The sequence below is a fragment of the Anser cygnoides genome, chromosome 9, assembly GCF_040182565.1.
Source record: "Anser cygnoides isolate HZ-2024a breed goose chromosome 9, Taihu_goose_T2T_genome, whole genome shotgun sequence".
Classification (NCBI taxonomy): domain Eukaryota; kingdom Metazoa; phylum Chordata; class Aves; order Anseriformes; family Anatidae; genus Anser; species Anser cygnoides.
The window spans coordinates 9,771,241-9,798,583 of record NC_089881.1 but is presented as its reverse complement, the minus strand read 5'-3'; the positions used below and the strand labels follow the sequence as shown (position 1 = coordinate 9,798,583).

General features: G+C 44.0%; 2 protein-coding genes across 6 annotated transcripts in view; one reads left to right on the top strand and one right to left on the bottom strand.

Annotated features, from left to right (window-relative positions):
* Positions 1-12,709, bottom strand: part of NGEF (neuronal guanine nucleotide exchange factor) — a 40,566-nt gene extending 27,857 nt beyond the window's left edge. The window contains exons 1-2 of one of the 2 annotated variants that reach the window (XM_067002642.1): positions 12,442-12,709; positions 8,906-9,026 (exon numbers count right to left, since the gene is read on the bottom strand). In XM_067002642.1, coding sequence (XP_066858743.1) covers positions 8,906-9,026; positions 12,442-12,709 — 389 coding nt within the window. Of the gene's footprint in view, positions 1-8,905; positions 9,027-10,291; positions 10,940-12,441 lie in introns of those variants that run through there. The other variant, XM_067002643.1, reaches the window with a different exon arrangement.
* Positions 66-27,343, top strand: part of NEU2 (neuraminidase 2) — a 37,000-nt gene continuing 9,722 nt past the window's right edge. The window contains exons 1-4 of one of the 4 annotated variants that reach the window (XM_048063159.2): positions 66-200; positions 2,595-2,747; positions 3,604-3,707; positions 19,358-19,422. Coding sequence is in view for 2 of the 4 variants with exons in the window: in XM_067002653.1 (XP_066858754.1) it covers positions 3,643-3,707 (65 nt within the window). In the remaining 2 variants the exon portion in view is untranslated. Of the gene's footprint in view, positions 201-2,594; positions 2,748-3,582; positions 3,708-19,357; positions 19,423-27,343 lie in introns of all 4 variants that reach the window. The other 3 variants (XM_013188072.3, XM_067002653.1, XM_067002652.1) reach the window with 3 other exon arrangements.

Genomic DNA, 27,343 nt, shown 5'->3' with positions numbered 1-27,343 from the left:
CCCCGAGATGGAGGAAGGAACGTAACTCAGAAACTCAGCCTAATCCCTCCTGCCGGAGCTGCACCCCTGGTTACCCCCCAGGATTGACCATTATCCTCCTCGCGTCTTCCCGCAGGGTTTTGCACCCGCTCGGTCATTTCCCCCGTCTCCCTTTCCTTAGCGTCGCTACTTCCATGAGGATATATTTTCTCGTTTAGGCAGTAAGTATCTCAGTACTCAATGATCTGTCTCTGTCTTCGTTCAGGTAATTGTTTTTCTGCCTCAGGGATAAATCCTCTTGAGCTCCACAGTGCGGTTACACCCGCGGATCGGTTTGTGTGCTCATGGACATGTTGGGTGCAGCTCTTCCCTGCGCGTTAGTAACCCCCAGCAAAAAACGTCATCTGCACCACACTGCGATTGAGGAGTTAACAGTCAGAAAATGCTCGGCTATTCCTCACATTCACTTTCTCCCCGTTGCATAAATAAACATGCTCTATTCTGTACGTACTACTGTAATTTATGCAACAACATAAAATCCCTGCGTCAGTCTGTATATGTAAAATGGTTTTGCTTTTATCGTTTTTATATTGCATTTGCTAAACGATATATCAGGATAGCTTCTAGCCAGCACATGACTATACATTCAGAAAAACTCCCTCGGCTTACATGAACTAGATCTCGACCTAGCACACTAGAAGAGCTCAGTCCCTAAGTTGTTTAGAGGCAGAACGGGAGAGAAAAACAGCTGGAAATGTCTGTGAGGGAACTGAGGGTTCAGATTAGACTTTCAGTCCAGCCCTGGACTGGGAGGTCAGAAAGACCAGACCACTGATGGGAAAATGTGGGGTCTCGTCAGCGTGAGGGTGGGCGCTGGAGCCTGCTTTGCCACTTAGAGAGGAGGAGGACAGGGTGACAGACGGGGGGAGGTGTGTGGCGGTTGGGTCAGTATGGTATGAAAGTGGGTTATCAGCCAGTAAACACCAGGGCTGGGTGGTATGGAGAGGCAGATGACGGAGGAGGCAGCCAAAACCCTGTCGAAGGGATAAGTGAGGAGAGACTATCTGAAACTCTGGAAAATGATTGACGTTTTGGTGGCTTGCTGACAAGGAATGTTGTCAGGGGTTTTCGTAAGTGGGTGGGATGCTGAAAAGCTTCTTTCTTCGAAGAGGGGAGGAAGGACATTAGTGGTACTGAGCACCTTTGTTATTTTGAATGTTGGAAATGTAGAGATGCTGTTTGCTGAAGAGAAGGACCAAGAGCAGTGAGTTCTTCCAAGTATGCAAAGAGAATTCAGTGCATAAGCTCTTACCGACACTGCTAGAATGAATACATATCTAAATATAACTTTAGGCTGTATCTACTAAAAAAAAAAAGTTTCAGAAATATGCATTAAGAGGCTAACAACTTCTAACCCCTCACACAGCTTCACTCTCAACAGTTAAGTCTATTACAAATTGGAATTTCTTTTTAGAAAAAGCATCTGGGTCACAGTATGAAAAACATTCAGAAATAGAAAGCATCTTCTCAGGATCCCATAACTGTTAAGTAACTTGATCCTGCCTGTCTTGCTTTTTTCTTCAGATTTTCCAAAACAATTTCACCTTTGGTCTAGATGAAAACCTGGAAAATGTCACTAAAAGTAATAATGATAATAAAAATGTTGGAAGCTATGGGGAGGTGAGAATACCAGCTGAGAGTGAAATGCCCCCTGTGGCCATGGGAAGACACAGCTTGTATTTTTGTATCTGAAATCTGTTCCGCTGTGTAGCAATGACTAATAGACTACTTTTCCTTCCTTTAGAACTTTTCTTTCTTAATTGTAATGTGGTCTTTCAAAAATCTTGCTATTTCTTTCTCTCCAGGCTCATAGCACAGCCTCATACTTCATGTTGATGTACAGAGACCATCCATAAAGTGAACAAGTGCCTGAGAAATACTTTTTCTCCCAAGTGAGGTGATGGAGTGCTCCCAGCGCTCTGGGACTGGAGTGAAAAAAAAAAAAAAGATACTTAGCGAGAAGGAGATATTTTTGTCCTGCAAACATTACTGAGATTTTCTAAAGCTTGCTTTTCTGTTTGGGGACAAAACAGAAAGCTTTCCAAATTTGTCATGAAAAATGAAGGAAAGCAAACAAGTGATTCCCTCACAGAGGTCTGGAGGCTGGTATGTTCATCCTGGGTGTGGGAGATCCAAGTCGGAGTCACTGCTGTGTCACTCCTTCACATGCCACTTGCTACTGCCTGTCCAGGGCGGATCAGTCTCTGCTCCTGGAGCTGCTCTGCTGTCTCTGGTCACTGGGACAGGTACTTGAACCTGACCATCCCTTCCAGGGGAATCCCCTGGTCGTCAGATACCACTTTAAGTCAGTTAATAATGGACTATCTCCCTCTCTTCTTCCACAATTGCCAGTGCAATTTAGGCTGATCTACCTGCTCAATTCCACTCTTCACTTGACTCTCTGAGGCAGATTTCTGCCTTCACTTTTATGCCAGAGCTCATGCTCATCTCATTCTTGGTGAGCTGGTTTGGTCACCTAAACCGGTGGAAGATTATTTTTTTTTCTTAGAACTAGCTTTGTGTGTGTGTGTGACCAGTGAATTGTCTCACTACAGGGTCAGCTCAATGCAAGTGCCAACGCAGCGGAGGTGGCAGATGTGCAGATGCACGTCAGGACGGTGGCTGTGCCACCTTGGATCGTCTTAAGCTGCTTGTGAAACTGCTGGCTTAGGCAGAAGTCCCCTCTCCACCAGATCTTAACCATCCAGGTAGGAGATAGGAGGAGGTTTTCTTGTCTTTCTCACTGTATCAACAATGAATTTGTTCTGTAACCTAAAAAGCTTTCCCCCGTATCATCAAAATCAGTAAAATCTCATGATGATTTTGGCTTTCTGACCAAAATCCTTGTATTTTGTACTAAAATTCCCTGGATAGTTGTAGGGGGAGAGAAAGAATCTGACTGTTTGAACAACATACATTAAAGCAAATAGTTAAAAATCCTACCCCAGCACCACACGAGCGGTCCTGCATGTGCTGTGCTCTTGTTGGTGACAGAAGTATTGCAAAACCATGACAAACTACAGCCCAGTTTTCTCTCAGGAATTCTTAAGTTCCCAAAACATGCAGGCACTGGGAACTATCCTCATGGCCTCTTAACGACGGTCATGCTCTGGTGACGTGGAGCATGGCCACAGTTCAGTTCCCAGTGGGTGAAGGAGAGTGGATTTGAGCTTGCATATACTCTGGAAGGGAAGAGGGGGGATTGTGGGGTTGCAGACTGTTTCCAGCTTTGCTGTAGTGCTGCTGGAAAAGATTTTAAATATTGGCTGACCTCGTCCATGGCTGCATTAAAAATGTGAAAATTGGTATGAGTTTATAATTAGTTTATTTATATAATTACCTCACTTAAGTTATGCTTGGGGGATGAATTTCCAATCTTGGCCTGTACATTCATGTTCCAGGTATTTTGAAAAATGATTAACCATTTCAATTGAATTTTCTTATGTCTATCTAAATTCAAAAGCAATCCTTAGGTATGCAAAGAGCTTGTTTTCAAATACGTTGAAATGCATATTTTTAATGTTCTCCTAATGCTGTTTTCAGAAATTAGACCTCCTCTTTCAGAAACTAAAAACAGAAGATGCAGGCCAGCAGATCTTATTCATGAAAAATTCCCCGAACCCTTCTAGTCAGTGGGAGTTTCACACCAAGAAAGGCCACAAGATGAGGTAAGAAGCCCTGTTTTAATCTGAGCTAACCAAATTTGCAGGGAAGTGTGAAGTTAGTAATACATTTGAATAATGTTATACCTAGACAAGTATATTTTCATACTTCAGGTTCATTCAGGTTCTTTCTGCTCATGTGTGTTTTTTTAGTAGTGTTTTTGACAACGGGTGTCTCAATGCAATTTTATTTCCCCTTTTTTTGACATTTTACTGGGAGATAAGTGAAACTCCTAATCCCTAATATTTTTAGATTGTAAAGGCCAAAGGCACATCTCTTCTCCTGAACCTCCTTTAAGTTTTCACCAAAATACCTTAATTAAATCTATTGGGGATGGCAGTCTTACTGATAACTAAAAATGTTCAGAACTTCCTATTACAGGATCTTTACATTTAGGTGCTTCTAACGTTTTGATGCTAATTATCGTTAGGACTACTTACTTGTTGACTGTCTGTCATAGACTGCTTATATTTTATTTTAAAAAAGGCTCAGCAATTTCTTAGGCTTAGGAAACTACTGTTGGATGCCTATTAAAAGAAAACTGGAAACCTGTTGTTTTATCCTTGGAGAAGCTTTGAAATATAGGTTGAAATTTGGGTTTGCCAGGGCTTCATCTTTGCCTGACCTGTGAAAATCCATGGAAATTGTAGGCCGTTTTGCGCTCTGTGCAATACACACAAACTGGAGACTTAGATTTTAGCATCTAAAATCCCCTGAGCTGCTGCCCATGGAGAAAACGCGTGCCCTGTCCAGGGCTGAGAAATGCATTTCTGATACTGCAGCTGTAGAAATGGCCTGGTACAGTGCTAGGCACTGTGAATAAAGGCCGTTTCTCCTGTATCCTCAGTGATCCTCACACTGGGTCCAGGCAGCACAACGAGGAAACTAGTTGATGGAAAAGCAGAGGGAGGAGGACCCAAGCATGTAGAGAGAAGAGTCTGCTTCTGGACCAGGATAGTGCTATGAAGAGAGGAACTGCTCACAGCTGGGTGCTTTAGGAAATGGTGAATTGGAGAGGGCTGTAAAATGCAGCACCGAAAGAAGGAGGAGGGATGAGAGACTAAGGTTGTGTGAGGAGCCAAAGGTTGAAGAGCCTGGGGAACAGCAGGACACTGAGATACAAGATGCAGGAGGGAGGAGAGGGGAATAACGCATCGGGGAAGCAGTAGACTGAGGAAATCGGGTGGAGAATTACGAGTTGAAGTTGATAGAAAAGGAGAGAAGCAATGAGACTGGTTAAGGACCAGAGGGCCAGGGTATGCCCAGATGAAGTGGATCAGACTGGGAGAGCTGGAGGGCAGAGCCTTGACGTTGCTGCACAATGAGACCGTGACTGGGCTGAAACACCTGAGGAGCAGAGACTGGGTGGGATAGGTGGGCAGGCTGGGATGAGGCTCGCCACTGGCTGCAGGCTGGAAGGATGCTTCAGTAGAATTGTATATGTTGCTGCTTGCTGTTCTGTATGGTTCTGTGAAACCTGAGATTTTGACACTGATGTTTTAATATCTACAGGGACTGTTTTTCACAGAAGACTGTTCAGTTTTTAAAATTCCCTCCCCACCCCCCGATACTGTTGTTCTTAGGCTTTTTAAGATTTAGGTTGTACAGAAAGAGGGGTATGAAAAGAATTATTTATCTATCTAAGAGAGAAAAAAATGTTGTGGGGTGACAAAATATATAAAGGTTTGGGCAACACACATTTGCCCCAGCTATTCCTGACTTCACCACTTGCAAGCTGAAGCCCCATTGGCATCATAGGGACGAGGTGACCATCAGAAATTTATTTCATAAGCAGGAGGTAACTCCTCGAGTATGGTGTAAGACCTTAGGTCTCAGCCTCTCTAGAGGCTTTCTGGTTAAATCAGGCTATATAAGCAGTGCCCTCTGCTGCCCAGGACAAATAGTGCTGTGCTGTGGGAAGCTAACCCAAATTTACACAAACGTCTTTCAGTGCTACTCTATTTTACATAGACAGTGTTTCTTTCTGATATATGTGTTTGCATGAATTCAATCACGATAGACTCCCTCTCTCTGCTGAAGGTGACTGCTTGTATTCACCGTCGTAGTGCATCTATTCTATTAGCTCAGATCAAACATAATCCACTGATTTTAGATGATCCTTATTTCTCTGCATTGGAGGTTTCATAACCAGCCTAAAGAAGCAGATTGCTCTGCACTGTTAAATCAGTGACCTTGCAGTGAGCTTTGCAACATGAAATTTCACATTGAGTTTCTTCTCTAGTGTATCTACTGGCCCATAATGAATATGTATCATTTCTAGCATCTGACTCTCCATCTGACAGAGGGAAATGGTAGGTAAATAATATAATCCTGCTGCTAAAATGTCTGTGTTGTATTAGAAATGAAGCGAAGTCAGCATCCTGTTGGCTGATAATATAGGGCAGATAGCGATTGGTGGATCTCCTTTCTCGGGTTTGAAATGAATGATTGGCTGCTCTCTGTGGGAGCTGCCTTCAGCTGAGGCTGACAGTTGTGGATGGACACCCTGGGTGGATGTTTTTCTGTGATCTCAATCTGCACAATTGTTGCTGCTACAAAGCTGGAAGGACTGATCACAGTGGGAACGAACAGCTTTTGTTGAATTTAGTTCCCTCCAGGCCTTTGGCTTTGGTTATGCTGAAGAACGGAAGTTGTGCTAGAAGCTCAGCACTGAAATGTGCAGAGCAAGTTAGCCGAGTAGTTGGAAGTGGCTCATCGCACTCGAGGTTTGGGTGTTTGTGCTATGTGGAAGACTGGGAGGGAGCCACAGGATCTTGTGGAGAACTCTAGAGAGCTTAGGGGGAGCTGGGGGCCGCACAGGAGAAAGGTCATGGGAAAAAAGTCATTTGAGAACAGGTAGGTGTAAAAGTGCTTTTAATAAGTATTTTGTGGAGGGTGCATGGCAGATTTTGGAGCACCAGCAATGTTAGAGGCCAGCTTGAAAAACTGCAGGCTTTGGTTTTCATTGTCTGAGATCAACGAACTGCTCTGCTATTCTCACAGCTTGGAATGACACCTAGACTCAAGTCACTGGTGGGTTTGAAGGAGTCTGTAGTGCTCCTCCTTATTCAGAGTGTTAAAGTCCATATCCCATCTGAGTTCAATTCCGAGAAATACTCCTTTTCCTGTGCCATTTACTATGTTCCCCAGTTGTGTTCACTTCCTGTCCTAAATTATGTAGCACGGGCGCATGTGAAGTGACGTCCCTGTCTGTGAACACATTTGTGCCAGACCTGCTGGCTGCCTTCATGCTAGGAGAAGGGATTGTGCCTGCCCAGCCCTCGCATTTATCCAGTTGCTGTAGAGATGCTGCTGAATGTGAAGAGACGCGGCAGCGATGCCCCACCTGCCCTCATCCCTGCAGTGATTCGCTGCTGAGAACCCCAGGTTCTGCTCAGAGGTGCCCATACTCTCCTTTCTGCAGAACTCTCTTCTGCTTTCAGAAGAACTCTCTGCTGAGAGGTACTTTTTTGTTGTTGTTCTGGGAGAGATTAAATGCATTTCTTGAGATCAGTGGTAACGTTTTGGATGTCTTACCTGCACAATGGACTGATTTCCCCTGTAGAAGGGGAAGGGCAGTGGTTATTGCAAATAATGGCAATATCCTAAGGGTCCTGCAGGCTTTTCACAATGCAAATTTCTAGTGGCTCTCTTAAAAATTACAGCCGATCTTTCAGAGAAAGGAGAAGGAGAACATGGGCTCAGTTTGAGCTGGAACTCTGGTTTCATTCTCTGTCAAATTTCTCTGCTCAGCTGCACGAGGCGATGCCACTCAGCAGCGCTTTTAGCAGACACATGACTTAGAACTTGTACTGACCTGTCAAGCTCTGCACACAGCAGCCTCTTTGATAAAGACTGACTCCCAGCGCAGGCTCATTGTTTCCAGCTCCAGGGGGAACCAGAATGTGTGTGTTTCAGAGCTGCCTAAGTCGCAGTGTCAGGATGTCAGAGACTGACAGCGATGATTATGCCGCAAGGAGAGGAAGACAGATGGCTATGACATCTCAGCAGACTGTAACTGTCTAGTTTCATATGCTCAGTTTAATGCCAAAGGGCAATCAATTTCAGCCAGGGCAATTAATTTATTTAAATCCAACTTGTCAGTTTGGCTGATTTTTTCACTGGAGTCCTCTTTGTGCGTTATACCAACACAGCTGGGTTCAGCCCCTAGAACCACACGGTGCAGTATAATGCCCACACCCTTAGAGGGCAAGTGTTCAGTGCTTTCGGCTTGGTTTTCTGTTGTACAGGTAGGGACCACCTCACAGTTATACACACAAGTGATAAGGAACTGGAGAGGGATTTGGGGAGAATACATGACTGAGGTATTAGAAAATGTAAGGCTAGGTAGCTGCTTATCTCTCTGCCTGGCTGCAGTGGGCAAGAGAGCAGGAGTGTGGGTAAACTTCTTGTCTGTGTACAGAGCAGCCATAGCACCGCGAGACATAGCACCTCTAAGACAAGGCAGATGAGATTTTCACTCTGTATGCAAATCCTGCACCTATTTGTCAGTCGTGTTTGGACCTGCCTGCCATTTGCTTTCGGCGTGGAGTCCATCAGGCTCCCCTGGCCCTGCACTATGTTGGTTATGGGATCGGGGCCTTTCGCTGAACCTCGGTCACCGAGGGATTTAGGCCTCACTGAAGACCTCCTTTGGCCACCACTTCTTGAAAGTAAACAGCAAACACAATATCAAAATGCTTTAGAAAACATCTTTGTAGCTACTTCTGTAGATACAAAAACCTGTTTTCTGCATGGGGTTGTATAACAAGCTTCAGGAGAGCCCTCTGGGAGTGCTGCGAATGGGGTCATCCTTACATTGGGCTGTTCCGTAAGGAAATGCTTGCAGGCTCTTGTTATTTTCTCAACAAGATTCTTAAGGTAGCCTGCCCTCTTTGCTCTGGGTTATCCTACATCACATTCCCCTTTTTGCAGCCTTCCCCGCTGTATACATGTTATCCCTCACTTCTCCTTCACTTTTTTCTCCAAGTGCGTGCTGCTAAGATCCTTTTTACCACAAACCCAGTACTATATGATATAGATCACCAAGACTGAAAACTGCGCTACAAGTCAGGGTGAGAAGGCATGGATTAGCAGCTACAGCTTAGTCCAGCTGTTCTTCAAAACCAAGAACTTTTGCTCTTACACCACTCTGTGTTCTTCTGCAGAAGCACAGTGAATACCCTACGTGTGTACTCCTTACCTTTGGATCAACAGTTCTTCTAAAGATGTCTTATCAGAGTCTACTGAAGATGGCGATCCCTTGTGAGACAAAACATCCATATTCAGGGGCTCTTTGACTGGCTCATTGTTTCTGAGTGACCCTGTGACATGAGAGAAAGCCAAGAGGATGTTAAAATCATTGTGTTCCTAAGGGCCATCTTCACTGGTACTGTCGGTGGAGGTTTGGTTACACCAAAGGCAACGGGAAGACCACAGACACAAAGCTACATTTTAGTTTGGATTTTCAAGCAAGATTTAAATATCATTAGCTTGCATACTGCATGATTGCACAGCCTTGCCACAGCTGCAAACACAAGCAAGAAGAGGGGAAGGTAGATGTACTCTACCAGTTCTCCTGTTTGCAAGTGGCTCTCTAACTCGGGCCCCCACAGCAGTGATTTTTGGTGCAATTTAAGGAGGAAAGGTTTAACTGTGTGTGCCAGTACATGCTAATATTTGTTTCCCGAGTCAGGGCTTCATTACTGCTCTGCTTTCAGGCACACAGTAGAAGTTCAGTTTACTGGATAAATCAAGGCTAGATTTGGGTGAGACAGGAGCTTTACTTTTAATTGCTTCTCCACTTTCCCTCAGATGAACCTCCAGTCTTTTCACAAGGAGCCAAAGTTGTGTGAAGTCCATGGCTTACTACTGCAGTACTTGGCAGGAGGGGATGCATCTCACTTTTCAAATGAAACCTCCTGTTGTTTGAGGCCTGCTGATAAATGGCCTTGTTGGTTTTTATTAGAAATATTTTGGTCTAAGTCATAATTCTGTTTGCATTTCAAACTGGTGACGGCACAGGCAGGTCAACACTAAATGAAGCTGGTTTCTGACACACCCTTTGAATCAGTGCTATGGATTTTCAGATTGAAGGGATGAAATCCAGACCTTTTAAACTTCCTAAAAAAGTGCCAAGGGCTTACGAAATGCTAGCTTGAGTTATTCTCTTTGCCTTTTGAATAGTTTAAGCATTTGAGACTCCTGTCAGAAGAGATTGCTTAAAAAAACGTAGACTCTTTTTCCAATTAAAGGAAAGCATCTATTATACTTCACAACTCCTAGGCTATAAGCCAAAGCTAGTCTGGTGCAAAGGGAGCCTTTATAAAAGCCTTTCTCTCTGCTGGATTTATATGCTTTTAAAGTATTTTTTGTGTTCTCATTTCCTGAGTCTTTATTTCTCTCCTTTGGTATCCTACCCTGTATTTTCCCCTGTACCTTTCCCTCTCTTTTTTTCTTCTTTCCTTCCCCTCTCCTCCCCTCCACTCAATTCCTAGGCAAAAAGAGAACAGGTTAACATTTGAGATTGAGTCAAACTCTTGGATAGCTGCTGTTCAAATGGGTTTGAAGTCAAGATAAAAGAGCTCACCCATCCCTTGTTTCCATGCACGTCAGCAAATGCTGTCAGAAGAAGTTCCTGCTACAAATGAGGCTGGTGTAAAAGCCCCCGCTGTCCAGTTTCTGGGAGAGGGGATGGAGTCAGTGGAGCAGAGGGTGAAGGCTGCTTACACAATACTAGCTGAATTTAAAAGCTGGACTTGCTACAGTCATAGTGGAGAAAGGGCTATTGCTCAGAGCCCAGGTCCTGTTGTGTGGACTGGAGAAAAGAAACGTTCCCAGTGTGTCCTGCTGAACAGTTGCAGATACGGAAGAAAAAGCCCTGTTTGGAACAGATCCGTTTTCAGCAGTGGTAACACCGAGAGGGAGCGTGCAGGAGAGAAGCGCAGGTCCGCTGCTGTGGATGCTCTAGTGAGCTGCTAAGAGAGAAGCCTTTCTTCTAGCTTGTCCTTCCTCAATGACACTGGCTAGACAGAAGGGATGTCCTCCTGGCTGTTGTCCCAATGCTGCGACGCTGCAGATGCACGAAGAAGCTGCGTCCTTCTGTGCTGGTCCTGCTGCAGTGGCACCTGCTGCTGGGAGGGAAGAGGGCCTCCTCAGCAGCCGCTGGATGTCGTGATGCTCGGCAGTCAGGAGGGAGGGCAGGTCTCCTCTCTGCTCCCCTTGCAGCAGCGCTCTGGGAAAGCAGGGAGAGGACGGCTCTGCTCTGGTCCTGCTGCTGCATTGGCAGGGTGGAGGGCAGGTCTGCTCTGGCATCAGCAGCGCTCCGTTTATCCACAAACCTCATTGACAACAGTAACAGAATATTAAACAGGAGCTCTTTGCTCTGCTGCTGTCTGCTTGGAAACTTGGAGAAGGGAGGGAACTTTCCTTCTGTCCATGCCACAAGGCTGAATGAGCCTTTATACTGCTGAAATAGCATGGCTCCCTTGGCGAGGCAGGCAGGAGACACCTATTTTCTTGGGGACATTTCCCAGGCCTTTTTTATTTTGGGGTGGAGGATGTCTGTTCTTTGTTTTCTTAGAGACCTGGGTTTGCTTTCAGGAGCTGACGTGGTGTGCTTTATTACTACTGCATAACAAAGTAATAGCCTTTGGTGGCTTGCATAGCACTCAAACGTCAGGAATATTGTTAGGTCGTTTTGACTCATGCAGCTAGCCAAAGTTCAGAGTCCAGTGGGTTGTTTGTTAGATTATAATCTGAAGATAGACTAGGTATCTTCACTGCACCCCCTTTTATTTACAAGGACTGTTATAAAATTCAGTTTCTCTGAATACCTAAGAGATCAAGCAGAGTGCATTTTCTGTGTTCACAGTTCCAGGTCTTGCTCATCTAAGATTTGAATTAGAACCACGCTAAGTTTTTTCTTGCAGCCTGGTTTCCAGCGCTTCTGAGCGTGTTGAGATAGCTCCTTTCCTGGCTCTCTCTGCAGCTTCTCCTGTCTTTCTCTTGTTTCTTTCACAGACAGCTGCTCAGACAGTGTGCCAGCTCAGTGAAAGTCTAGCCTTGCAGTCATGCTCTGTACTCTTCGTACTCAGATAAAGCCTTTTAGCCAACTTCTTCAACTTATACTCAAGCCATGCCTCAATGCATGCATGTTCTGGGTAGTATTTCTGTTATTTCAGCCTCCTGGCTCAAAGGGAGCTCAAGTGTTGCTTAGAGCTGTCTTCAATGCGTGGTGGCATCAGTTTTCACAGAAGTCTTGCTCCCCTCTTCGCAATTTCTGCAGGCTTGGCCCCTTTGTGTGCTGCTTTGCCTTTGCTGGCTATTTCCTCCATATGCCGCTCAGCTTGCCATACAATTACTTGCACAGATCCCACTTTTTGAACATATCCTTTCTGTATTCTGAAGAAGTTCCTACTCTTCTGACGGCTTCTTTCCCTGTTTGAGTTATTGCTCCCTGAGAGAGCAGGGGGACGGCAGAGCAGAGTCGCAGATTTGTTTAGATTCTCCACCATGAAGCTTGTTTAACCACCCAACCGTTTTGCATTTCCAGGCTGAGCAAAGCAGGTTGGCACAGAGGGATGCCAACCTGCCAACCTGCCAGTCAGGGGTGTTCTGTAGCGTGCTGACCACTGAGTCCACTCTCTATTTTCCCTGTCCCTTTTCTAACCTCCCTGGCTCCTACGGCTCTGATCTCACTGCAGAAGGAAGCGTGATGTTGTTTGGGGTGGTACTCACCTGCAGCATGCCCCCCATGCATTGCCTCTCTCGTAGTCTTTCTCTTCGATCTGCTCGGCAGCCTCATGGACCGATAGTACCTGGAATTTCTCTGAATGGCAATGTAATGTGTGTGCGAGTTCCCCTCTTGGGTGGCCGGGTTAGCACCTTCCGACTCCTCCTCACCGTCAGAGACCGAACGCAGCTCTGTCAGCACCTGCTGGGAAGCAGCCTGCTGGTGCCCACCGGCAGAAAGCCTGCTGGAGGCTTCTCCCCCGAGACCATCCATGGCTTCCAGAGCTCGTCTCTATAGCAACCGAGAGGATGGATCAGCAGCAGAGCAGCCAAAGACAGGTAACGTCCACAGCTCCATCAGCTTTACCTCAGTTAGAGCTGGAGACCTACAAACAGAACACATCAGGAAAAGAGAGGAAAAACTTCTAGTTAGGCCAGAGTTTGCAGTGCTGCATCTATTTAGGGTAATGGGGACTTTCCAGGATTTTTTTCTGAGATCATTGTGAGGAAGGAGACCATCCCACACCTTACAAGCCTTATTCTAATGTCCTGAACTTTGCTTTTACATGTTCATCTTGTCATGACACATCGTGGCACTTCAGAAGTCAGTGGAAAAATGACTGTATTTGTTCCATTGATGACCACACCCTTTGACCTCTTGGGAACAGCAGATCACTAGTCAGTTTAGAGCGGCTTCCAGTAATGGCCATGTTCTTGGTTTTGAGGGTGAAAATGTTTTGGAATATCAAGTAAAACCTGAAAAGATAGCTGTGTTAAGCCGTGTGCTTTCTTTGTACCACTTCACTGTAACAGAAGCAGGAATGCCTTTTACAGGGCTAGGTGGCTTCCTAACACTTATTAATACTCACTCCTGCAGTACGGTGAAGTGAAGAAACATCCTTAAGCACCGTGGAGGCAGAAGAGAAAAGAGAAGGCAGCAACGGAGAGCATGCAGACTTGATTTTATTTGCCAAAGCTGCCCTCATATGCCAGCGTTCCCCCTCAGTGACACGCGGACGTCCGCGCAGGGGTCCTGCTGCGCACTGCGTCGGTGCTGCCTCTGCCAGCACTCCCAGGCATTTGTAGGAGACAGACCTCTACAGCAGCAAAACTGCAGGTGGACCTTTCCAAGAGTGGGTAAAATATGAACTGATTAATTAAGCATTCGTTGCTGGCTGCCTCTTGTTGACTTCTTACAGCTACTGAAGCCTTTCTAAGTACATACACAATTTTGTGACTGCTGGGGCTAACATAAATAGTAGAAAGAGATGCTGTATAGGAAATATGAATATAAGATTTACAGTTCACTGAGAGAAGGGCATAAACTTGTGCTATAGATCAGCAATTTTTGTTTTGATAAGTTCTATATATCACAGGTTTATAACATTACAAAATATCCAACGTACAAGGTACTCCAGAATATATCTTGTATACCATCTCAGCTTCTGTTTTGGCTCTTCTGCAATCTCCGTGAACCCATGTATGCCACACTCTTTTTTCTTTCTTGCCCCCAGGGCCACTCCAGGTGGTAAATTGGGATATAATCTGCAAATCCCCTGCTTTCCATAATTATGGAGGGCCCCGTGTTTTATCCTTACAAAGAACAGGCCACAATCTGAACTCCTGCACTGGGCCTGAGTTGTTCTGTTTCCTGGCTCCACAGATGAGAAAGTCTGCTTTTTCCTTTCACAACCTGAACCACAGCATGCACCTCTTAGCTGCTAAATTTGGATCATAATTTCAATTCAAAGCCCCAGTTTCAAAGACTTTGGAATGGTTTGGAGCTGGTGGTTGCTCTGGGACTGTTTCCAGTGTTACTGGAAGTGTATGAAGGGCCCGTTTGTTGGTTGTGGTGTTAAGTTTGGTTTGTAAATTACTCTGAGGTACAGAGATTCACTAAGTCTGTTTCTGTTGCTGTGGCTCAGTAGAACAGCGAAATAAAAACAGCTGCTGTTGGGAAGAGCTTGAAAAGAAAGAAGAGGCTATTTCTTTTCCCTTGCCCTTCTGACTGTGCTTCTTCCTGTCCCAAAACTGACGCCTCAAAGGCCTGATCCTTGCAACTGTAATGGAAACATTTCAGTTAACTGGACCACAACTAATACTGCACATGGAATCTCTCCTAACCTTAAATGGTAACAACCACTTATTTTTCATTCACTTTTCTTCCATCACCTGCTCAAGGACATGGATCTGTAACAACCTCTATATCAAAGTTCCCATATGCTTCAAAGGGCGTGGAGAGAGCGCTCCTGCCAGAAAAGGACCTTTCTGTGGGACTAAATGAAACTCCCTCAGCTGGGCTACCCAAAGACATTAGTAGCACTGTCAAACCAGCATAGTTATCTCTGTCAAAATACCATTTTTTTTTTTTTTTTTTTGGCTATCAGAGGAATGAAGAAGGCCTGTCCTGAACAGCTGGCTTACTGTCAGGCTTCCAAACAGTCCCTCACAAACAAGACGTTTGGCCAGAAGTGAACGCAGCAGTGGAGGAGGGAAAGACTTCCTTGATTTCTAGGAGGGGCACAGAGGTGAGGGGAGATTTGTTTATTGCCATGGCTGTACAAAATGTGTATATTTTTACTTTCTTTAATGAAGAATTCAAGAAGAGAATGTATTTATGAAGGCAGTCCTTCCAATTACAAAATTGATACTCTAAGAAATTATTTAGAAGCCATTTACTGATATGTCAATCAAAAAGTCCTGGCTTGTAATTGCTTTAGGAGTGAGGCATGAGTTTCAAGGATATAATCAAATGTAGTATTATATTATTCTGGTATCTGTCAAGCTATTCAGTGGCAGAGAATGAATGATTCAAGCAGGTGTGGACTACAACCATCCCTGTCTGAATGCTTGTAGTTAATTTTTGAAGAAGGTATTTGCCTCTGATAGTCACAGGTAGCTGAGTGTCAGGTCTTGCAACAGGAATAACCCATCCCGGGTACATTCACATGCTCTCGTGAGAGCACGTCTAGCTGCAGCGTCACCACCTACCTGGCTTTTCTTTGCAAGCAAACTTTCTGCCCATAGTTCAAGAAGACCAAAGTAGCAGTCTGTAGAGGAAAAGGATGCAGAGCAAAGACAGATGACAACAGTAAAAAAGCAGCAAGTAACGCACATGTAGCAACATTAGAGATATGCATTTTGACTCACACATAACTCAGCCTCCAGGAATCTGACTGTACAGAAATGTTATTTGCCAATGTTAAAAAAAAAAAAAAAAAAGTAATTTACCAGTAAATAACAAAAAATTGTTGTAGTACGAGAACTTGGGGATGTTAATGTGGGCCTGGACACATGGGTGTGTGGGGGAACCAGGGACCCACTGCTGCTCCTGAGAGGGTGTGACCGAATCTACTTCAAGGCATGGTCTGGCTGGGGATGCCAGCCAGTGGCTGCTGGTCCAGGCTGTACAAAGAGAATGGGCTGACAGGAATTCAAAGGGTATTGGGTGGGTCGAAAGAGCAACTCCTTTTAATCAGCTATATCTCATGAACGATAACAATGTTTTTACTAGCAGGAGCTGCACCCTGGAAGCTGAGATTGCGGCTCTGGAGGCCTGCATGTATTTTGAACGGGTTTAGTCTGGGCCCAGAGATTTGGTCCGAGTGTGCCCGGAGCGAGAGCGGTGGCTGATCGCCTCTCCCTGTTTGCTCAGCCCGCGACGTGCCAGGTGGGCGCAGCCGCACAAGCCGCGGCAGAGGCAGGCCGTGTGGCTGGATGCTGGCGCCAGCCGGGGTGCCACCGGCAGCAGGGGAGCTGCTGGGGCTGGCAGCCCCGCAAAGCCAGGCTGGCTGTCTGGGCTGCTGCTGAAACAGGAGGGCAGCCAGCGGTGTCCCTGCTGCTGAGCAGAGCCACCTGCTCCACGCACCCTGACCCCTCTTCAGCAGCGGTTTTCTGATCAGCACAGCGGCTGGATCACAGACCTTTTGCTGCCCCTGGTAGTTTGCCGACCTGGGCAATCATCTGTTTTAAAAATAAGGTGAAGTCTGTTGTCTGATTGGAAAGTTGTAAGTACTGTGTGTAGTATATGCTTAGTTTATCCCTAATGATTTTGAAATGAAAAATGCTTCATTTGCCAGTGCTCTACAATGCTGCTGCCTAGTCTGGAAAGGTAATGAAGATTGCTTCATTAGTACTAGAGACTGAAGTCTCCAGCTACGCAATGCAGGCATGTTTTGAAACAGGAACTAGCAAGTATGAGTACAACTTGACTGTATGGTTATATATATAGGGACGTACAGTCACAGAGGATGAATTGCCTTTATCTGATTGTCTAACGTATTCCTACCTCCAGCGCAGGAATACAAGATAAGAGTATTCATGTGTCTGAGTGACCACACAAAATACGCCAGGATTGTGTCAGACCAGAAGGAAGGCAGGTGCTTTTAACCCAGAGGGCAATGAACCCCTACAATGAATTACCTAGTGGTGTGTTAGTTTTGCCATGACCTTAAATCCTGACATGAAGACTGGATGCCCTTTTAAATTACGTATAGCTCAATGAAAAGTTTTGGCCTCAATCAGAATTTATCGTCTTGGCTGTAGGGTTTTTATGCTGTAGAAGATCAGAAGGCCATATCATCTTTTCTTCTTTTTTACATGTTCACATGTAAAGCCTTATTAATGACCTCATCTGGAAGGTTTTGCACATTGAATGTACAGACGCAGCTTTCATGTCCATTTGATGAACCAGACGGAGCTCTTTTAGGACAGTCTTCCCCCCCTCAGAGTGAACATTGCTTCCTTAATATTTGTTCTTTAAATACAGTCTGAGTATACATGCAGATGCTTATTTTGCTACATCATATTGGTGTCTTTCTGAAATGTTTTAATTATTTTGAAAGACTTCTGCAAACTGAAAACAACTCTCTGCCTCCCACCGCCATCAGTCCCCCATTAAATCCTTGCTCTTGTATTAGACATCGATTTTTTTCCTCTTTTCCTCTGTTTTAAGAGGAGTGGAATGTCATCTCTAGACTGTTTCACTGTGCATCATAATGAGGCTAAAACGGGGATGGGGCACAGTCCAAAATCCAGCAGCAAGCCTTACTCATCCGCTGCCATTCTCGCTCACGTGGGTGCCAATCCCTTAAGGAGTGCCACATGCGGGTGGGCCCCACCGAAGGCACTGGGGCTCCACACAGGCTCAGGCCTGCATTTGCATTGGGAGATATTTCTGTCTGAGTCAGGGGAATAGTAACACCCACAGACTCAGCCCTAGGCTCTGGCAGATTTAGCTCTCAGCAGATGTAGCTATGAATTCATTTAGCCTCATCAGTGGTTGAAGCTAATCCACAGACTTTAAACTGGTGCGAGTGAGGCACTCTCACGTGGCCTGTTGAGCCACCCCTGCTCCAAGGGAACTAACTTCCAGCAGAAGGACGCATAGGTAGCTCGGCATGGTAATACCCTAACCAGCCACAGCTAAAGCCATCAGGGCCCTGAGCTGCATGGCTATGCATATATTTATGTTTTCATAGTTACTGGTTGGGATAACCCTCCTTGGAACTGTTAACAATCCCAACTCTTTCTTTCAGATGGCTGCCAGAGATAGTTAAGCACATGTCCCTGTCCAAAGCAAAGGTACATGACATTTCACAAAAGAATTTGAACTATTTAGGTGCAAGGCCAAAGTATTATTTGATTAAAGCATGGGGGTGGAGAAACCAGGAGGAGCACAGGAACAGACTGACCAGAAAGTGAGAGACAGACCGAAGAGGATAGCAGAAGCCAGAGAAAAGTAGACAATAAGTTTGGGAATGTTAGCTGAAGGAATATTGAATTATTTGACCCTATGTGTTTCCAGAAAACAAATAGTTATTTTGTAAATAAGATTGAATTCTACCACCAGTCCTAACAGAATCAAACTACAACCACCCAGATTTTGAGGTAATCTTTCAGGTGAAAAGTGGAACAGAATGGTTTTGTTGCCATGATTTAGTGATGGTACCTTATTTATAGCAAGCAAACCAAGAGAGAATTATGCAGTTCATTACACGCTTGTGACAATAAAACCTTTATGTCTTGCACATATGTTACAGAGAACCTGTTTTAGAAACACTTTAGAGGCTAAAAATAAATACATTGGATTTGTTTAATATAGCTTCCAGAGTCATGTGCACTAGACACCATAAGACCAACCAAACGGGGCTTGGAGAGAGAAACCAGTATATTTAAAACAGCTAAAAATGACTCAAATGGCCTTGCTAGATATAAAAATGTTTCCAGAATTAAGTCTGGCATTGTGGGACCTTCTATGGGTAGAAGTAAGTATACGTGTGTAAACATAGATACAAAATGAGTGTATCCTATAAATGGCTACTTACATATGACAGAAACAGATATGTCTTCACACAATTCCCTCTGCATGAAAAATTGAGTGTTTATAGCAGCTACTCTGTCTTAATTAACTGGTATATATCAATATACACTTAATGAGTAACACTAAATAGCTACATATTTTTCTGCTGCCAGCATGATTTATCTTTTGTGCTGTTTACTGATTCCTCCTTATGAGTCAAAAATCATGATTAAAATAATGTGCTTTCTTGTATGTCATTAATAACTCCGTCTCTGCTCATGGATATATTTGTTTGGTCCATGTATCTCAGAGTAGTCCAGCCCTATCCCATTGCATTCCATGCTTCAGCCCCTAGGTCTCATGTAGTAGATACAGCTATGAGCTATAAGATGTTAAACTGTTCCTTGTCTGAAGCTATTCTACATATATGTATATGTACATACATATATACATATACATCTATAAACACATACAAACACTCTCATCTGTATAGGGAGAGTTAACCTAATTTTTAAAGCATACAGAAGTGGAAATCTACAAGCCCTTCTGGTTTTCATTATAAGCGCTTAAAACTAATTAAACCAAAAGCTGACCTTATTTTTATTCTTTTCCTTAAATTAGTGCACATGCAATGGTGAAAGTACATCCCTGCTTGAAGATTTTGAGAACATCCTGAGAAGTAACAGGTATAAAACTCATTTTGCTCTTCTGACGTCATTGACATATTTCTATATACTAACAAGAACTCCTGTCTCTAAGGGAAGCCCCCTTTCCTATTTCCTGCTGATTATAATAATAATCCTGCCTTTGTTGCCTCTGATGCCACGCCATTCCCTATTTCTGCTTAGAAGATATAAGTGAAATTGTCACTAAGTAGCCGTGGTTTTCCAGGTTTATCCTTGGAAGGTAGGTGAATAATTAAAACCAAAACACTGCTTTCCCTACGAGAGGGGGAGTATATGACTACCCACACAGGACTAGGTGCAAATCACAGGACGTAGTCTCAAAACACAAGATAGCAGTGTACTGTGTAAGTACATGAGAAGACCCTCAGGAGCCTGACCAGTGCTCTTTCCTGTTTTACAGAGTTGCACACGGGAATTGTGGGTCTGTGTTTCTTTTTGTTTGTTCTCTTCTGTTTGGACCGTGTGAAACCTTCTAGTCATGGAAAGAATATAAAACATAAAGCTTAAACTTTGTCCAGAAATGTCACAGCCTCTAAAAATTAAGACGGGTTTAGGAAGTTTAGTCTATGATGAAATGGTTTAGTCAAGTATGTGGTATGGGAAATAATGTCCTGGGCATAATGCCTTGCTGAAAGCAGAGGGGTTTAGTAATACCGGGATACACGAAGAGAGGTTAGCAGATGTCTTGGTTGAAGTTTTTCAAGACAGACTGGTTAGTAAGCAGACAAGCTCAGTGTCCCTGGGGCGGAGAACACCTGTGCTGCTCTTGGGGAAAAAAATAGTGACATCCACTTCTATTTCCAGATTTGCGGGTTGTGTATGAGACACTTGTTAAGGAAGAAATGAGCATGGGTGGTTATTTGAACCGCAGGGGTCAGAACTCAAAGGAGTTTTTATACAAAAACATCCACAGAGCAAGGAAAAAAAAAGGGCTGATTTTGTTCATCAAGGAATAGTAGAGCTCTCAGTTTTTCCTCCCCCAGTGGTTATTGGGTGGAGGGCCCAAGGAGTGCCTGTTTGGTGAGTCTGCTTGCAAATTCGTAGCTGCAGGGAAGCCAGAAGTCAGTAAAGACATCAGAATCTTGTTAGCCTGGTTTCTACTGGTTTGAAATGCCAGGCAAGTTTGGAGTGCTGCTCTCCTAGGCTATCCTTGTCAACTGCATCAAGCTAAATTCAAACCTGATGTAAACTGATACTATTCTTACAGCCTGCTACACTGATTCCACAAATTTTTAGCACTCAGGAAAAATATTTGATAGGCAACTCTGGAAATTGTGCAGCAAACAGCATCAGTAATGCAAACTTCTCCTCCAGAATTGTTCTTTTTAGCCTCAAAGTATAGACTCTGGCAGGAAAGGAGGTTTGTAGGACTGCAGCTCCCACTGCAGAGCAGTCTCTTCTGTTCCAGGACTGGGGTACCAGTTTGGGGCTTTGGCAGTCACATCCAGAAACCCCCATGCTTGCCTCCATTTTGCCTGCTACAGCACTAGACAGTATTGCACTCTAGAAAAACAGGCACCCATGCAGTGCTGTTTGGCTGCAGTAACTCTTCATTTTTTGTCAAACAAGTCTCCTCAACCATGATTATGTAGTTCAATTTAGTTAGTGGAAGTGCTGTAAAAGATCCACAAAGCTTTTCCTTTCAGACCTTTCCCACTAACATCAGTTGTTTCCTTCCTCTTTCTCCCCAGTTTTTAAGCACAGAAAGAGCAAGGCTGGGATGAGGATAGGAAGTCTCATGACTGTGGCACTGAATTGGCTCCTGTGAGAGCAGACTTCATTTCTCAGCTCTGCTGCAGTTCCCTGAGCAATCTTGAACAAGTCAGGGATTTTCCTTGGTCTTAGTTCCCCTTCTCTAGACTAGGAGTGGTATTCGATAGTATATAAGTACTCCTATATTTTTCCCATGATCTTTTTTCTTGGGAGCTACTAGAGCAGGAATTTAGTACAAGAGAATGAAATAAAGAGAGCCTTATGGGTTCAAAAGAGCTCTGGACAATACTATAATAATAATAATAATAATAATAATAATAATAATAATAATAATAATAATAATAAAGGTATGACCTGTTTGGGTACTCTCTCTTTTTTGTTTTGTTTTATTAATTTGCTATTTCCTATATTTTTAACCCCAAGTGAAAAGCAGACATTTTGTCTAGATTCCTACTTCCTCAGTGTTACTGTGATTCTCCCTAAATTTTAGTTGTGCTGGCTGCAGTTTATTCTAAGAAGTGGTCATTGTTTCAGGAATTGCCCTCTTCTGGAATAGCAAAGTCCAATTTTTGCAGATTAAGCTAGACCTGTTTTTTCATAGACATCTGTTTCAAAGACAATTTTGGCTGGGAAAGAGAAGGCAGGGAGGTGCCAAGGTTTCTAGATTGTTTTAGGTTTCACTGAATCTAGTCCATTTCTCTTATTTTAGATCTAATGGGGGTGCTTCCATGGGGTGCTGCTTGGAAACAAAAAATGTTGCCTCCAGGCACTATTGTGGTAAAGATGGTGACATAATTGCCTATAGAAATCATAGGACAAGCTACTTCCAAAAGTAGAGTTTTAGTAAAAACCCCAGGCATTGGCCACAGATAATGGTAATTATATAGTTAAAGCATTTTACATTGTCTTGCAAATATCCTCTCCAAATTACAGCAGCGTGGGACAATGTGTTCTTTGTCTCTAGGCTCTTCTTTTCTGTCAATTACCGTGTTGTTTCATGCATACTCTTATATTTACAGTTGGTCTTAAAGTGGATTGGATTTATCAGTCCATGTTGGAGTTTGGGTACAGTCAGACCTGAATAAAAGTTCTGTCCATCTCGTAAAGTGAATGTCAGCCAATTAGTCCTTTTTGCAAGTTCAGTGAAACCTTTCAAGATTTTTTTTTTCATTTGTTTTAATGCAATTTCCTACTTTCAGCTAGGTCTGAAACTGGCAGACATACTGTAACAGTTGAATCTGTCAATAGGTTAATATCTCAAGAGCTAGCTTGTTCTTATGAGATTTGAGTCCTTGTTTACTTTGTGCATTTAAAAATATACCTAAATGCTGGGATAGAGTTCACAGCTCTAGTGGATACACAGTAATTGGTCTCCTGAGAGTGAAAGGAAAGATCAGCTAAGGGAAAAGATCAGCCTGACATTAGGAGGAAAACAGGCTGTTTTTCATATTTCCTGTCTTAATTTTATTTATTTTTTTAAGCAAGATCACACATAAAGATTTGCCAGGAAAAATCACAACTTGTCCTACCCCTGGAAAAAGACACACAGTTTGGTTGATTGGTTTGGGGGATGTTTGCTGCTTAGTTTGTCACATTAATGCCTGTTTTGTGCAGCCTCAGTCTCCTCTCTGACTAGGCTTCCTCCCTGTGGTGGATTTTATGCCTGTCAAGCTGTGCCAGTGGTGTCTCTCCTTTCCACCAGCCAGTCTTTCAACAGTGTCCTGGCTGTGCCCTGTCTGGGTTGCACAGGACCCCTTCAGGGTGACTTTGCTGGTGGAGCAAAGCTGGTTCTTTCTCAGGCACTGGATTTGTGCCTTTATTTGTGGTCTGAGGTTTCTTCCTCAGACTGTTCCTCTTCCAGCATTCCCCCAGAATAGGATTTTACTCACCTGACTGTCTGGGGCTGAACCGGTGTCTCATTTGCCATCAGGATTAGGTCCGTCCAACAAATCTGGACTAAACTCCCACAAATTGTTAGAAATTTGCAATTCAGTTCTGAATCCTGATCAGGTGTGTCCTACTGAAGATCTCTGTCCTTCAGTCCTTGTACCTTCTGTCAGTTCTGCTTGAAAGTAAAGTTTCCCTCAGACTTTGTTTGCTTAGTTTCCAGAGTCACAGCAAACACAATTTAAAGGAACAGCTTTCCCTTTATCTAGGTAAGTTAGTACAAACACGCTCTGAATGTCCTTTGCACCGCTTGCGCCAAAGGTTTAATGACAGGGCTTTGTTAAACCTCCCATATAAATCTTTAACAGCTGGGTGAAACTTTGGTCCAAATCTGCAAACTCAAATAAGTGGAAACAGTAAATGGTATTTGCTTACACTTTTCAGGCCCACTGGCTGAGCTACTGCTCTTGCTTTACATTATTTACGGGCATATGAGATGAAAAGACCTCAATGTTTATGACTATTTTTAGGTTGCCATTTTTATTTTCATGGATGTTCACATACCTGGGCATTGGGATGGATATAGCAGAGCCAGCCTGGTTTCATTTTAAGGCTTTTTGTATCTGTTCATCCAGAAGTGTTATAGTTTTCTCCCATGAAATACTTTGATTTTGTATTCAGGTTGTGCTTACATTCGTTGCTCTTTCAGGTGGGCTTGCTTTCTGCTGTCTGAATGTCCTTCTGCAAACAGCTTAGGGCCCAATGCTTCAAAGGAAGACAAATAAACCTGCAGACACCTATACTGATATATATATATATATATATATACATATACTGCTATACTTGGGTAAAACATTTTCCTTCATCCTTGGATATCTCACCTGGTATTTCTAAGCCTGCAGATTGAATGACTGACACAAAGCACTGTAGTGCCTGCTGAAGTTGATGCTAGTCTTTCCCGTGATTTTTTTCTTTTTGAAGTTCACTGAACTTGCCAACTGCCTCATCTCTAAATGTTTTAATTGGTCATAGAATTACCCTGTTCCTTTTAAAATTGGTTGTATTTTTCCCACGCCCAATCTACTCTGTAGAAATCCAAATGTGTATTCAGTAAAGCTCTGGTCCATCTGCGGTTGGTCATCGTAGCTTCATGGTCACCAGTGTCACTATCCCTTTATACCAGCTGAGGGCCTGACCTGGGCATGGAGAGCTGTCAGCAGTTAATCCTGTAATGATTAATCAAGGTCACTGTCAGACCTGTGCACTCCTGCTCTGTGAGCTAGTGGGCCATGGGCATGAGGGATGTACTGGAATTTGGGTTCTCCTACCACAAGAGTCACTTCAGGGTGAAACTTGCTAGCCTTGTGCTTCAGACTTGTTTATCTGAGCGTCCCCAGAGCTGGCAGGGTACATGAGGCAAGGGATTCCAGTTTTATTGCATTTTTCAATCATTAAATTGCTCCAGTTCTCCTGGAGCAACTCCTTATCAACTTTACTATTTTGAGGACTAAATAAATCATTTTTCTACAGCCTCCTTTCGATATGTGAATCTTAGCACCTCTCTTTTTGCTTTTCATGGATCTTCATCCATTTTATTACAAAAACAGTGCATTTATTTTTTCCATTCCAAATAGAATGGGCGGGGTGAAAAAATGGTATAATGTGCATCACAGGTAGGCTGTTCATGGGGCAGCGTCTTCCACAGGGGACAGAGGCTGCCCTGTGACAAATGCAGAACTCACCGTGGAGTGCCAGAAGGCATACAGGCCCATTTTAGAGTGATGGTGTTGCCCTTTGGGTAGAGGAAGTAAATTTTTTTTTCACCCAAGTCTCTCCATGAGGAGCGGAAATCATTTTTAAGAGCTAGGCTATTACTGGGAAAGTAAACACTGAGAGCACAATCATTTGCTTACTCTTGATAGAAATCAAAGCTAACATAACAGGAGTCGCTGGAGAGTAAAACGATACAAACCCAAGAGTACCCGCTCCTCATACCTGTTGCTCTCACAACTGATAAGGATAGCGAGGTGGTGGCTTCGAATGTGCGCAACGGCTCATTTCTGTAATGAGGTGGAATTAAAAAAAAGCACAGAACAAAACAGGCAGATGTTCCCTTGTCCAAAGAATCCTCTTTTCCAAAGATCTCTGCTATTAGCACTTTTGTGAGTTACATTCATTATTATTAATTTGTCCTTTTCTTGTTTTATTTTGATTTGTTTTTCCCGACAGCGCAGACTTTCAGTCAGCCCCCAGGTCCATAGGACTTACATTCTGCACAAATGATACCATATTCCCTAATGTCTGCAGTGCAGCCCATAGGATTTTAACTAAAAATTTGCAAAGCTGTGTAATTGCTCTCTCATATGGCCTAACTCCATATAAGACATCTTGATTTTAACTTTAGCTGACTGATGACAGCTGCTACACTCTGTAGCTTAGCCACAAATACTGAGTTACCTGTGCCAGGTTTGCTCTTCTAGTAGTTTAACAAACCAACAGATTCAGGTTTAAATATTTTGCAAGGGAAATACACACTGATAGTTTTTGATGGACTAGATGTCACTCTCATTAAATGTAGCATCTCTTGTTTTCTTACTTATTTGTTTTCATATATGCTCAGCAGTACTAGCTGTCTTAGCCTTCATTTGCAGCTATTGCTATATCTTTCCTGCGAAGTGGCACCTGAAATTGAGCTTGGTCGTCCAAATGCAAATGCTCCATTGTTCAGTATTCTCTCATTACATTATCTTCTGCATTATTTTTATATCCTCTTATTAATGCACCCACACACCCCATTTGCATTTTTTAACCTTTTTTAAAACATTTTCATTACAACAATCAGATGTAATGGCAATGAAGTAAGTGGGGAATAATAGAAGTGACGAGTTTGATTCTCCCTAGACCTATACTCATTTTAAACTTCATTGTGCCACTGGTTTTGATTTTCCCCAGCAGGAAGTAGGGGGATCAAACCCAGCACATCTACACGGAGAAATCCATTTTTTGTAGTCAACGAGGAATGGTTTTATAAAATAGTTACAGCACACAACATGCTGTTTGGTAAGAGCACTGCTATCAGGAAGGAAGGTGGCCTTTTTGCAGAGGACTGCAGTGTGGGCTGGTGTCTGAGAGCAGCGCTGGAGGCCTGGATGCTGTCTGGGAGCGCTCGGCGATGGCTGTGCCAGGGAAGCACCGCAGGGTGCCCACCTGGTGGCTGCGTGGTTGCCCTGCTCAGGCACTGGGGTTCACCTCACAACAGGACTAAGCTTGAATTTTTAGTCCGGGGAGTGGTTTTTAGCCTTTCCAAGCTGTTACCCTCTGAACAGCCACGTCTGCTACCTGCCCTGGGGAGAGGGCACTCCGGCTGGCTGTGGCTGCCAGGGGAGGTGGGGCTCTTGCTTTGGGAGGGAGGGTAAGGACATGTGGGGACAGGGAGCTGGGTGACAGGAGGTGGCAAGGGCACAGCCACCCTGCCATGCACGTGCTGCCAGTGTAGAGCAGGGAACCACTGGTACCACAGTACGCACTATGAGCCGCGCTCGGGACTTCCCACCCTGAGGAGAGACGGACAGCCAGTTTCAAGCTGCGGCCAGGCAAAGTGAGTTCTGTTAAACAACCAAGCATTCATGGTCTGGCTGGCTGCAGAAGCCGTGCGTGACTCAGAACACCACCTGAGCAACACGGCTGTTAGCGAGGGAGCAGAGAAAAGGTGAAGAAATCCACAAAGCAATCATTCATGTCTCACTCTCTGGCAGGCAGTGTCTTAGCAGCCTCTTTGGTGTCTTTCTTCCTTTCTTAATTGTTTCTGCTTAGCTTGACTCTGGATTTTCTCCAGGACTCACTGTTAGAAGTTAATATCTCGTGGATATCAATGCCATTGTCTGGAAGGTTTTTTCCTTACATTGACTATTGTGTGATTCCAGATATAACAGCAAGATACAAATGCCCTCAGGCTTCTTTTGTGTGTCTCTGTTAAGGCAATACTTTACTTGCCCAGTTAAGGCAAGGTTCATAAACATGGGGTGTGGTTTTACAATACAGCTAATTTGATCTAATGGCTAGCTGCCAGAGAGGTGAATCTGTGCCTCCTGTCAACAGCTTCGTACTCCTCCTCCCTCCCCTGCTGCAGATCTTGCTGCTTGTCTGACTCCTGCTGACGTAGTCCAGGACAGTGACCCAGCAGAAAGCTGTTCACTTCTTTTTTTTTTTCCTTTTTTTTTTTTTTTCCCTGGATTAGTTTTCTGTCAGACTGTCATCCTCTGATGGCTTGCCAAGGTAAGATGAGCATCAGTGCTGGCACAAGAAGGGATGCAGGGTTGCT